Raw genomic sequence first — 13,614 nt, forward strand, 5'->3', positions numbered from 1 at the left:
TAAACAACAAATATATGATATATGTAAATATGATGTAATTGATAGGAATGTGTGATGCTGGATGTCAATAAAAAATTAAATGAAAAATGAAAAAAAAAAAACAATGTAGCCAACCAGCGGGCTCGTCGTTGGTTAAAAGAAAGCAGAAATAGGTAACACACGTGTACGGAAAAATATCAAGCCGTAAATAGCTGGAATGTTGTAAAATCGGACATGTGGTCGTAACAACTTGTAAGCCTATTTATGCTATACGCTTTGATTGATTAACAGATTGAAACTTTTATTAGTAGATTGCACAGTACAATTGACCACAAAATGGTAACGCCCGAATACGTTTTTCAACTTGTTTAAGTCGGGGTCCACGTAAATCAATTCATGGTAAGTCTAAATAGGGTCACAATGTAGAACAAACTACTCAGAATGGAGCACAAACAATTCCATATGTCAACAGTTTATTAGGTCATTTACAGTAACAAACAATTGGAATTGAAAGTACCATGAATATCACAATATTCGTCAATATTGATTATTCATAATACTTATCTGTAAAATATGTTTCAATGTTATGAAAAAACAGAAAAAAATTAAATTTTAATGTGAAATTTTCATGACCAAACTGGCACTTTTTCGATGTATTACACAGTGATTAAATTAATCATAATTAAATAAAGTTTAAATACAAACAGATTATTTTGTCAGATTTTTGAGAGCACAATAATAGGTTTGGTATTATTGGTTACTTTTAACAACACGTGCAAATAGAAGGAACACTGTTTATGACATTGAAGTAACATTACTAAAACTGAAACATCTCACTAGAGTCTTTAAACAGGATAATTGGTTCGTTTTAATCGTTAATTCTTAAGTTTATATCAACATACAGTATTATTTATGAAGATATATAAAAGGCCAATGTCAGTTGAGGTCAATAAAAAGGGATCTGATTCCAAGTTCATGCAAATGTCCATTGTAAAAATGCAATAATAAAAAATTAACATCCCCTATGTAACATTATTTTTAGGAAAGTCAAATGTGCGACAATAATGTTAATGCTGTGCATCGATGCAGGCTGAAGCACCCAACCATGGTTAAAAATTCTCACCGAGAGAAAAAAAAAACATGACTTCTAAAATAGAAATGAACGTGGTCCTATAAAAACATTTGACTGGAAAATGCTTATAAAAATAAATATAAAGCAACAGCAAAGTAAATGCCTTGTGAATGTGCACTGACTTAGTCACCGTGGAAGTACTGGCGTGCAACTTCCAGCATGGAAGAAGAACTACAAGCTTACATGCTCGTTGATAACAACACTCTCTTTGTGAACTATGAATAAACAAAATTATTTCATTGTGCAGCCAAACGATAAAGGGCCCCAATTTAATCCAGTAAACCTTACCAATACATATTTTTAAGCCACAAGCAAAAAACTGAATAAAGCTGAAAACACCTGGATACCAACATATGATTTCAGCCATGGTCCGCATCCGTTTCTTTACTTAAATTGGATTAAAAGAAACCCCACTAAATTATGATTGCAAAAGCATATATACACACTACACTACTCTTGGAAGCAGTGTTGTTTTGTGCAATGGTTAGACTACACGCTTCAAGTAACCCAATTTTCCACATTCTTCAATGTGGCCCACTACAACTACATGTCATGGCAGAGTAAGCGGAAAATAAACACAGTCAAAAATCCTCACGCTGCAATTTTAGCAAATAGAATGGAAAAAAATTGTAATCGAGAGCCAGATGTCATAAGCATAAACTTAACCCCCATAATAATCATAATTTAGCCTAATTGTAAGTTATAGTATATGTGTATCCATTTTTTATGCAAGTTTTTACATTTTGACATGAAGTTCCTTATCCAAAGCATATTTAAAGAAGCTCTTTATCATTGTTTTGATTCCTTTAGATTGGTTGAGCAAACTAGAGCACAGCGAAATTTGCAATAAAAAGTAGTAAAAAGCCAATTAAAATGTTAATTAAAAAGACAAAAAAACATTTACAGTGTTTTTCGGACTATAAGTCGCAGTTTTTTTCATAGTTTGGCCAGGGGTGCGACCTATACTCAGGAGCGACTTATGTGTGAAATTATTAACACATTACCGCAAAATATCAAATATTATTATTTAGCTCATTCACGTAAGACACTAGACGTAAAAGATTTCATGGGATTTAGCGATTAGGAGTGACACATTGTTTGGTAAACGTATAGCATGTTCTATATGTTATAGTTATTTGAATGACTCTTACCATAATATGTTATGTTAACATACCAGGCACCTTCCCAGTTGGTTATTTATGCGTCATATAACGTTCACTTATTCAACCTGTTGTTCACTATTCTTTATTTTAAATTGCCTTTCAAATGTCTATTATTGGTGTTGGGTTTTATCAAATAAATTTCCCCCAAAAATGCGACTTATACTCCAGTGTGACTGATATATGATTTTTTTCTTCTTCATTATGCATTTTCGGCCGGTGCGACGTATACTCCGGAGCGACTTATACTCAAATACGGTACCCAGAATGCCTTTACATTTTTTAGAATTGTATACTTCCACATAGATATAAGAGTGCATAAGTGCGTTCCACAAAAAAAGTACGCCCCATTTGGTCAGTGTTCCAAAATAGATCCTAACCATTCTCCAATCGTTTCCATGGCTACATAGAAGAGGTAAAAGGACTAACTCGAAAGGTTACAATTAAAAACAGAAAAGAAAAAGAAGAGGATACAAATTGCGATCACAGTCAAAAGTTGTGCCTCAGGAATTAAAATGCTCACTATATATAATCATATTTTCTTTTGCTCTCTGAGGACTTTGAAATACTTGAATGTCACAGATAAAAAACAACACATTTGCTTTTACAGAGTCAGTCCAAGTCAAACTGAACAGCAATGCTTACGTATGTATCGACCCTTTCTGTAGCCATGTGTTACTCGAGGTGTTCAGGGAATGTAAGTACAATGGATATAGGTCACCTAAAAGTAAACGCAGAGGCACTAAATTATGAGACATTAAGACATGCAGTGAAAGTAAGCTACATAATTCTCAAGAGTTATTTTGTTTCATTAAGCAATGAATCTGTGATATTTTGTGACTACCACCCAGACTGTAAAGTAAATAAGGCAAGATTGATTCCTCCTCCTGTGCCAGACAGGATGTAGCATCATTTCCTATTAAGTCCTCTCTGAGCGGTGAAGCAAAGCATTTGTTAGTAAGGAATGATGTATTTCATAGTGTAGTGGTTCACACAGCTGACTTGCAACTGCAATACAATTGTGCAGCGATCGGTAAATAATGCCGTCTTCCTTTTTCATTAAGTCAGCTTGGGTAGGCTTCAACCACCGGAATGATAAATTCTTCCAGAAGTTTATTGGTTCTGCAGCCACTGGGCCCTCAGTTCCTCCACCTCCAGGCCGTACCAGTCGTGAAGCTTGGTAAAGCATCCGGTGCCAGGGCAGACGGGGCTCTCCAGAGAGGCTCCTCTTCTTCTGGGTGGCACAGGTGGCGCTTTGGCCCCGTTGGCCCGGTGATCCATCCCAAAGCAGCCGTTCCCAGGGTCAGCCCCTCCCTCCCAGGCCACAAGGGAGGACACTCCGTCGGGGGTACCGTTAGCTAAGTGTGGTTTGCTCCACGCTACACCGTTCTCTCTGTAAGATCCAGATACGAGCTGGGAATCATCCTGGTGTGTCTTTTGTCCTGAGGCGGCTGTGGAAGAGGTGCTCGAAGATGATGATAAAGAGGATAACGATGACGAAGACGCTCCAGATCTTGATTTGGACCCTCGCTTGGACATCCTTGCCCTGCTTCCGTTGGCAGCCTCCTGGATCTCCTCCAGCTGCCTCTCCAGCTCCTTCACCACTAGCCTCATGTAGTCAAAGCTTGCCCGTGACAACGCTTTCACCCACGACTCCATGGCGGCCTGGTTGTCTGCCGCCATCTTGTACACCCGCGACCGGGCGCAGTCAAATTTGATGGCGAATGCGAACTCCTCGGCCGACTCGCAGAGCTCCACGGTGCAGCCCTCCAGGATGATGACGCCGATGGGCTCGCGGCTCTCCCGCTCCTCGAAGTAGAAAAGCATGTTGCCCTTCAGGACAAACCAGCGACGGTGGTAGGCCGTGTTGCGCTCTCCCTTTTTGAACAGGAAGCCCGTCTTGTCGGGCGGCGAGTCGCAGGTGGCGTAGTAAGCCACGCTGCGTTCGTTCAGCTTCATCGTCGCTCCTCCACTTCTTCCTCTGCAGGTGCTTTATTCATCTGTAAGCCAGTGGAAAGGCGGACATTAGGTGTTTAAAGGGGAACATTATCACAATTTCAAAAGGGTTAAAAATTATGAAAATCAGTTCCCAGTGGCTTGTTGTATTTTTTGAATTTTTTCTCAAAATGTTACCGGTCCCGGAATATCCCTAAATAAAGCTTTAAAGAGCCTTATTTTAGCTATCTTCGAAACCACTATCCATTTCCCTGTGACGTCATACAGGGCTGCCAAAACAAACAACATGGCGGTTACCACAGCAAGATATAGCGACATTAGCTCGGATTCAGACTCGGATTTCAGCGGTTTAACCGATTCAACAGATTACGCATGTATTGAAACAGATGGTCATTGACTTAATCGTTGCAAATGCATCTGCAGGTTATCCATACATCTCTGTGCCATGTCTGTCTTAGCATTGCCGGTCAAATGTGAAGACACTTTGGTACATTCAATGGGGGTCTGGCGGCAGATTTCTTGCCAGTGGTGCAACTTGAATCCCTCCCTGTTAGTGTTGTTACACCCTCCGACAACACACCGACGAGGCATGATGTCTCCAAGGTTCCAAAAAATAGTCGAAAAAACGGAAAATAACAGAGCTGAGACCCGGTGTTTGTAATGTGAAAATGAATATGGCGGGTGTGTTACCTCGGTGACGTCACGTTCTGACGTCATCGCTAAAAGACAGATAAACAGAAAGGCTTTTAATTTGCCAAAATTCACCCATTTAGAGTTCGGAAATCGGTTAAAAAAATACATGGTCTTTTTTCTACAACATCAAAGTATATATTGACGCTTGCATAGGTTTGGTGATAATGTTCCCCTTTAAGTCTTTCACAATAGGGTAAACCTTGCTTTGGCGCCACATGAGCTACCATAAAACTGTGTCACCGCCTTCAGTAAACAACACACCGTGGACACAGTGCATCCTCTTTTACCAAAACTAACGTGATATTAATTCATTAGCACATGCAAAGTCTCTTGTAAATTATTTTTGATGGGACGGTGTGGCTCGGTTGGTAGAGTGGTCGTGCCAGCAACTTGAGGCTTCAGCCATTCTAGTCACTGCCGTTTGTACTTGGGCAAGACACTTTACCCCAGAGGTCCCCAGATTTTTTGACTTGGGGGCCGCATTTGGTTGGCCGGGGCCTGGGCTGTGTGTGTGTGTGTGTGTATATATATATATATATATATATATATATACACATACCTCGCGCACTAATTGACTGAAAGAGTGCGCAGTTGCTGCGGTGTGAGCGCCATGATGTTACGTTATCGATAAGAAAATGCATTTTTAGACAATATGATATGCCTGAGCGGCTAGGAGACACCGAGAGTAACAAGGTGGTGGTAAATGGATTAGAAAGGACAGATTTTAAAAATAATAATTAGAATTTTTTTTTAACTTGGGACTTCCCGCGGGCCGGATTTTGGATGCTGGCGGGCCGCAGTTTGGGGACCCCTGCTTTATCCACCTACCCCTGGTGCCACCCACACTGGTTTAAATGTACATAATGGGTTTCCGTATGTATAGCAATTTTAGATCGGGGGCCACATGGAGAAACATCTACTCCCAAGTGGGCAGGACTGGTAAAATCCCGGCACAATAACTTAAAAATAAAGACAACTTCAGATTGTTTTCTTTGTTTAAAAATAAAAAAAGCACATTCTGAAAATGCACAAATCATAATGTTTTTTTTTTTTTTTACACTTACATGTTGCGGTTAGTAGTATTCTACTTTTATTTGTCGTTATTTTTACTTTCTGAATAAATTACGGGATAATCTTCACCAGTCAACGCATTGGTGTTCATTTTCAGTCTATCAAGATAAAAAAAATAATATTTAATATCAAATTAAAGGATATTATTTATGTAGTTTGCTCGTTTACCTCGACTGGTGCACTAAAACGTGGTTTATTTTGTACATATGTAGCATCATCAACAAAGATACAAAGAATTGCTATTGCGACATCTAGCGGACACATTTAGAACAGCCGTTTTTTTCATTAAAAAACTTTGGCTCATTTTTATACTTAGCAAAGTCATCCTTTCACACTGATAACTAGATACACTCAACGTCCATTGCACCGGTCGCCCGGGGTCCCCTCCAAAGTCTCTCATTGTAGCCCATTGGGTTGAGTTTTTTCTTTCCCTGATGTGGGATGTGAGCCGAGAATGTTGTTGTGGCTTGTCCAGCCCTTTGAGACCTTAGTAATTAAGGGCTTATATAAATAAACTTTAATTGATTGATCGATCCCACGGACTGGGTAAAACAAGTTCACGGGCCATACATTTGACATCCCTGATGCATAGCCTCTAGTGAAAGATTGTATATAAACATAATTCACTTCACATTTCCGTTTTTCTCAAAAACAGCAGTTACATAGAAGATTGTCAAGCAAAAACATAGTATTTTGTTTTTGTTTTAATTAGAGATGTCCGATAATATCGGACAGCCAATATAATTGGCAGATAAATGCTCTAAAATGTAATATCGGAAATTATCGGTATCGGTTTCAAAAAGTAAAATGTATGACTTTTTACAACGCCGCTGTACGGAGTGGTACACGGACGTAGGGAGAAGTACACAGCGCCAATAAAACTTAAAGGCACTGCCTTTGCGGGCCGGCCCAATCACATAATATCTACGGCTTTACACACACAAAAGTGAATGCCTTGTATACTTGGTCAACAGCCATAAAGGTCACACTGAGGGTGGCCGTCTAAACAACTTTAACACGGTTACAAATATGTGCCACCCTGTTAACCCACACTAAACAAGAATGACAAACACATTTTGGGAGAACATCTGCACCGTAACACAACATAAACAACAGAACAAATACCCAGAACCCCTCGCAGCACTAACTCTTCCGGGACGCTACAATATACACCCCACGCTACCTCCCACCCCCCCACCTCAACCTCCTCATGCTCTCTCAGAGAGAGCATGTCCCAAATTCCAAGCTGCTGTTTTGAGGCATGTTAAAAAAATAATAAATGGGTTGTACTTGTATAGCGCTTTTCTACCTTCAAGGTACTCAAAGCGCTTTGACACTACTTCCACATTTACCCATTCACACACACATTCACACACTGATGGAGGGAGCTGCCATGCAAGGCGCCAACCAGCACCCATCAGGAGCAAGGGTGAAGTGTCTTGCTCAGGACACAACGGACGTGACGAGGTTGGTACTAGGTGGGATTTGAACCAGGGACCCTCGGGTTGCGCACGGCCACTCTCCCACCGCGCCACGCCGTCCCTTAAACACTTTGTTACTTCAAGAATACATAAGGCAATGCCATGTTCGCATTTTTTTTTCCATAACTTGAGTTGATTTATTTTTGGAAAACCTTGTTACATTGTTTAATGCAGGCCTGGGCAATTGTTTTGACTCGAGGGCCACATTTAGAGAAATAAAGGTGTCTGGGGGCCGGTATATCGATTTTCAGGTACACTAATACAAAACCTCACAATAATGTCTGATTGAATGCTGAAAACATTATGACAGACCGTCTTAAAAAACGTAATGGAATTTTAACATTTTCTATGAACGATAAAACACTGAATATTGACAAAATATGAATGTGACACCCCCTATTGATCGACATATTTTACAATCAAGTGAAACTCAACAAAAATGCAACAAACAATGAAATATGAACGCGAAGAGTACAAAATAAACCCACCTAAAATCTTATATATCTCATATATCACTAAGCTTTAGAACTTTTTTGTGAAAATCTCCTACCTTGTCTGTGGAAACGCTCCCCACCCACACTGCTTTGTGCCTCGTCTGAGCTGCTGTGACGTAGATTACCATAGTAACTAATTAGATTACCATAGTAACTGGTATATCATCCAAAAGAACAGATTCCAACCATTGAAATACTTTGTACAGTTGAAGACTTACGGTCATTAGAAAAACATCACTGCACATCATACTGGCAGCTACACTTTCCATCCTTAAAGATCTAAAAAAAATATTTGGGAATGTCCGGCGGGCCAGATTGAAAAGATTAACGGGCCGCATGTGGCCCCCGGGCCTTAATATGCCCAGGTCTGGTTTAATGCATCCAGCGGGGCATCACAACAAAATTAGGTATTACAATGTGTTAATTCCACGACTGTATAAATCGGTATCGGAATATCGGCAAAAAAGCCGTTATCGGACATCTCCAGTTTTAATGAATGGCTTTACTGATAATGATGTTAGCTAATTGGCAAGGTACAACTATAAAGGTATGCCCTGCATTGAGATGATATACCGTATTTCCTTGAATTTCCGCAGGGCATATAGTATGCGCCTGCCTTGAATTACTGCCGGGTAAAACTCGCTTCCCAAAATAATTAGCGTATGCTTAGTATTACCGCCTGGTCAAACTCGTGATGTCACAAGTGATACTTCCCCTGTCATCATTTTCAAAATGGAGGAGGCAGATTTCAATAGGGGTCATTTGAAATTGCATAAAGGGAAGACGATTATGAGCTATTCAGTAGGATTTAAGGACCAAACTTACATCACACTCAAATTTTTACTGCATACCTTTGGTAAGTGCCGGAGGAGTGAGAAGAGGTTTTAAAATAACTAGCGCATACTTACTTTTACCGCATGCCTTTGGTAAGCGCAGGAGAGAGAATAAGTTTTAAATTCAAAGAAATACAGTACATAAGAATAACAATTGAAAATAACAGTACAAGCTTAACCTGATAGCCGCCTGGTACTCTCTACGGTTGAGTAAATAATCGCACTAGGCCACCAAGTAAGGAAATGCTCCTTCGTATTTAATTATTTCTGACTTAGATGTCAAGTCTTCTGTTTTAAAAGCCTTAAAATCTCATAGCTCCACACTTCAAGGAAAAGATGGAAAACAACACGTCGATGTGAGCTGTCCCCCCCAGCTAATGATTCAGGCTTCTTTGTTGCCATCTTTTTTTGGCACATCAGCACTTTTTTGTCACTGTAAAAATGTCGACATTAAAGGCAAGCAACGCTCAAATAAAAGTATTTGAAACTACTACAATTTTCTTTTTTTTTACTACAAACGGTGAACCGTTTTCTTCCCATTTGACTGACTCAAGAACGTACCGTACACTTTTTACATAAACATAAAATACCCTCAGCGGCGATGTCAACGAGCACTGTGAGCACCCCCGTGGATAAACACACTTTTAATAAATGATATTTTTAAAGACGTTACCCGTTAGAAAAGATTGTCAGTCTCGGGCAAATCCACGTTGAACAAACATTTATCTTCCTTCTTTCTCCCATTTTTTCCAGGTCACATGACCAACGAGGAGCGCTCATGTTGCAGTACGGAAGCCAGCTAGATGGGCGGGCTTTGTGAGTTGCTGCTTCCCTTCTCGTTCTTGTGCGGGTGGCATCCAAATGAATGGGAGTAAAACAAGCGCACTCCACTGCCTTTGGCAAGGTGGGATGCCGGCTGTCTGGCTTGTGGCCACAACCTCTGCATGAATACTATTCTGTATTTTAAATATTTTTTGTAGACATTTGCCGCGCATTGACACAACATTCACATTTTTACTTTAGCCAAAAAAACATGTTATTGTGAATTGTTATTATAGATCCTTGTCAATGTGCTATATTTGAGGCTCTTTAAATTTTCTAGCCCAGTGGTTCTCAAATGGGGGTACGCGTACCCCTGGGGGTACTTGAAGGTATTCCAAAGGGTACGTGAGATTTTTTTTTTAAATATTCTAAAAATAGCAACAATTCAAAAATCCTTTATGAATATATTTATTGAATAATACTTCAACAAAATATGAATGCAAGTTCATAAACTATGAAAAGAAATGCAACAATGCAATATTCAGTGTTGACAGCTAGATTTTTTTGTGGACATGTTCCACAAATATTGATGTTAAAAGGTTTTATTTTTTTTTGTGAAGAAATGTTTAGAATTAAGTTCATGATGAAACTCTAATACAATCACCAAAGAGAGCACTTTAAGTTGATTACTTCTATGTGTAGAAATCTGTATTTATAATTGAATCACTTGTTTATTTTTCAACAAGTAAATAGTTATTTTTATATCTTTTTTTCCAAATAGTTCAAGAAAGACCACTACAAATGAGCTGTATTTTGCAGTGTTATACAATTTGATAAATCAGAAACTGATGACATAGTGCTGTATTTTACTTCTTTATCTCTTTTTTTTTCAACCAAAAATGCTTTGCTGTGATTAGGGGGTACATGAATTAAAAAAAATGTTCTGAAAAAAGATTTGAGAACCACTGCTCTAGCGTTTAAATCTGGGGTCTCAAACACAATTTACCTGGGGACCACTGGACGCAGAGTCTGGGTGAGGCTGGGCCGCAAGAAAAATTTCTTTAAAAAAATGTTGCATACTCCTCAGCATGTCTAGATGTATAATGACGTTTCAAATTGTGAAGTGAAATGAAGTCAATTATATTTATATAGCGCTTTTTCTCTAGTGACTCAAAGCGCTTTACATAGTGAAACCCAATATCTAAGTTACTTTCAAACCAGTGTGGGTGGCACTGGGAGCAGGTGGGTAAAGTGTCTTGCCCAAGGACACAACGCCAGTGACTAGGATGGCGGAAGCAGGAATTGTATTCATTGTGTACCGCAACTTTCTCTGTGCAAATAGGACACGTCGGGGTGCTGATGTGCTCAACAAAGAAATATTGCATCTCCCACTTTTCCTGGAATTGTCTTTGCTCATCACTAACCTTTCTCTTCACTGCAGGCTTTGAAAAAGACATGTTTTGGGGTTGTGGAATATATTTGTATTTAGCCAATGCACGGAGAATAATGTTATTTCCGCAATGTGTGTCGTTCCGCTTTTCCTCCCTACAGCAACACGGCGGTCGGCGGATAGCGCGCGCAAAAAAGTTACGGCTCCTGGAGTGTTATATATGTAATGTTCATCGTGTGAGGCAATGTAAATGAAACAATACAAAAAACAAATAATTGTTTAAATTGGTCCAGGTTATCGGGGACTTTTATTACTGACGGACAGGTGTTGCGGTGTGACTGCAGCCAGGCACGTAAGAAAAACCCTCGTCTCCATGGCAACGTCTCTGTCGCTTTCACTCATTTGCCGCTTTTCCACTAACGCAGGGTTAGGCCACCCAGATTGTTGAAAGAGCCAATTTTGACCCAGCCCAAATAAGACAACGCTGTCAAGCACCATTCATATAAAACCTGCGGGCCGCACTAACTTTCATATTAATGTGGGAGCCGGAAAAAAACGTCTCGTGGCCCACATGTCTGAGACCCCTGCTTTAAATAGAACCCCCTTTTACACTGTCTCTTTTCTATTCTGCCCAGATTAGGTGACCACAGATAACACGCTGTTCAAAGTCGGGACCCGGGGTGGAACACTCACCTTGATTGATTGATTGATTAATTGATTGATTGAAACTTTTGTTAGTAGATTGCACATGTTTCGTACAATTGACCACTAAATGGGAACACCTGAATACGTTTTTCAACTTGTTTAAGTCGGGCTCCACGTTAATCAATTCATGTCATCTGTGCATCAGCTGGGGACGTGTCTGCGCTGCTGACTTCTCTCCACTCAAGATGATCCCCTGCTGGCCCCACTATGGACTGGACTCTCACATTATTAACTCAACGTCCATTGCACCAGTCGCCAAGGGTGGGGGTCCCCACATCTGCGGTCCCCTCCAAGGTGTCTCATTGTAGCCCAGTGGGTTGAGTTTTTCCTTGCCCTGATGTGGGATCTGAGCCGAGGATGTCACTGTGGCTTGTGCAGCCCTTTGAAACACTCGTGATTTAGGGTTATATAAATAAACTTTGATTGATTAATTGATTGAAATAACCGTTCCAATTAAAGAGTCATTTAGAAGACCGGATCATTGTTTTTTTTTTTTTTTTTTTTATAGAGTAACTTGTTTTTATGAAGGAAACATTACTGGTAGCAGTTATTAAATAATGTTGGGATCAGAATAATTTAAATTAATTCGGCCCCTTTGTACACCAAATAATCACCTAATTAAATATTGGAATGTAACGTAATCAATTATGTAAATACAGTGTTTTATATTCTTATATTCAAACAGTGTTACTGTTCAAACTGTAATGTTACAACGGCCAAAATATACTTACATATATTTAATGCTACTGATTAAATATACTTGTTAGAAATCAGCAGCTCTGCCTTGTTTTTAACGAATACTTAGGCCTGTTACACAACTGTAGTTTAATGTTGGTCATTATGGTGGGATTTTGGAGATCCAAGTGTTTTCTCAGGTGGGACTTGGTAAAAAAAGTTTTGAGAAACCACTGATATGGGGTACATATTGGTGGAAATCATTTGGTAATATTTATAATAATTTCATTTGGTTTATATTGTTTGGTCGTAAACATTTTATACAAGGGAGCCATGCATCACATGTGCATTGGCAATGAAATGTTAAAGTACAGATAAAAATATACAAACAATAAATAAGAGTACTATTGGTCACGATTTTGTTGCTGCTTACTGCGCTGTTCGTTCTCCTGGGATGCAAAACAGACATCTCCGGACGAAAGCATCAAGGTAGTAGGATTTGATTTATTCTTCATAAATCATCTAACTTACCAAAATACAGGAAAAACAACAAAAGGTAAGCCTGCCTAACACACGGGAAGCTAAGACTTAGCATAGGCTAGGGAACAAACTAATCTTACGTGACATTAGTGTGAAGCAAACAAAGGCAGGCTTAAATAGTGTTTCTTGATTATAAACAGGTGAGTGTCACGAACAACACAGGCAGGTGAAAATCACAAGTAACCATGGTGACTAAACTCAGGAGGTGCACAAACAGGAACTAAAGGAGTCCAAAAACAAACACAAAACATGATCCGGACCACGGATCATGACACTATAACTACAACTGTACACAAAAAAGATGAATACAACTTCAATAAAAAATAAGTCAAGACAAAAAAATGTGAATGTCCAATTGTACTCACCTTCCTGGTGTGTGTACACCTGAACAATTCACAGTAGAAGAATTAAACAGAGCAGTTAATTTCCTTTGACTCAGAGTCATTTCCCATTCCAGTCAAGCGACCATTTGGGAGGAAGCAGAAGTGGACCACGGATCGGTGGCTGAGAGAGTATCAATTGTTTGAATCTTTTTGGCGGTTCGCATGATCTGATTTTTGACTAGATCTAGATAGAAGGGTATAATGACGGGATGTATGAGGAAAATATGGACATGGATAAAAATTTGAGGGGAGTGAAGGCATAAGGGGACAGGAGGTAATGAAGGAATCATCCATCCATCCATCATCCATTTTCTACCGCTTGTCCCTTACGGGGTCGCAGAGGGTGCTGGAGCCTATCTC

General features: G+C 39.6%; 1 protein-coding gene across 1 annotated transcript; it reads right to left on the minus strand.

Moving 5' to 3' along the window:
- Positions 1 to 435: 435 nt before the first annotated feature.
- Positions 436 to 9,639, minus strand: pheta1 (PH domain containing endocytic trafficking adaptor 1). Its single transcript, XM_061899522.1, has 2 exons — positions 9,473 to 9,639; positions 436 to 4,271 (listed from the first exon to the last, which is right to left on the minus strand). The coding sequence occupies exon 2, from the start codon at positions 4,228 to 4,230 to the stop codon at positions 3,385 to 3,387; it is 846 nt and encodes a 281-aa protein (XP_061755506.1). The 5' UTR covers positions 4,231 to 4,271; positions 9,473 to 9,639; the 3' UTR covers positions 436 to 3,384.
- Positions 9,640 to 13,614: the final 3,975 nt, after the last annotated feature.

The sequence above is a fragment of the Nerophis ophidion genome, linkage group LG01 (assembly GCF_033978795.1).
Source record: "Nerophis ophidion isolate RoL-2023_Sa linkage group LG01, RoL_Noph_v1.0, whole genome shotgun sequence".
NCBI classification, from domain to species: Eukaryota; Metazoa; Chordata; class Actinopteri; order Syngnathiformes; family Syngnathidae; genus Nerophis; species Nerophis ophidion.

Bases quoted from the DNA above. Each gene is read 5' to 3' on its own strand.
- pheta1 (XM_061899522.1), bottom strand. From the start codon at position 4,230: ATGAAGCTGAACGAACGCAGCGTGGCTTACTACGCCACCTGCGACTCG.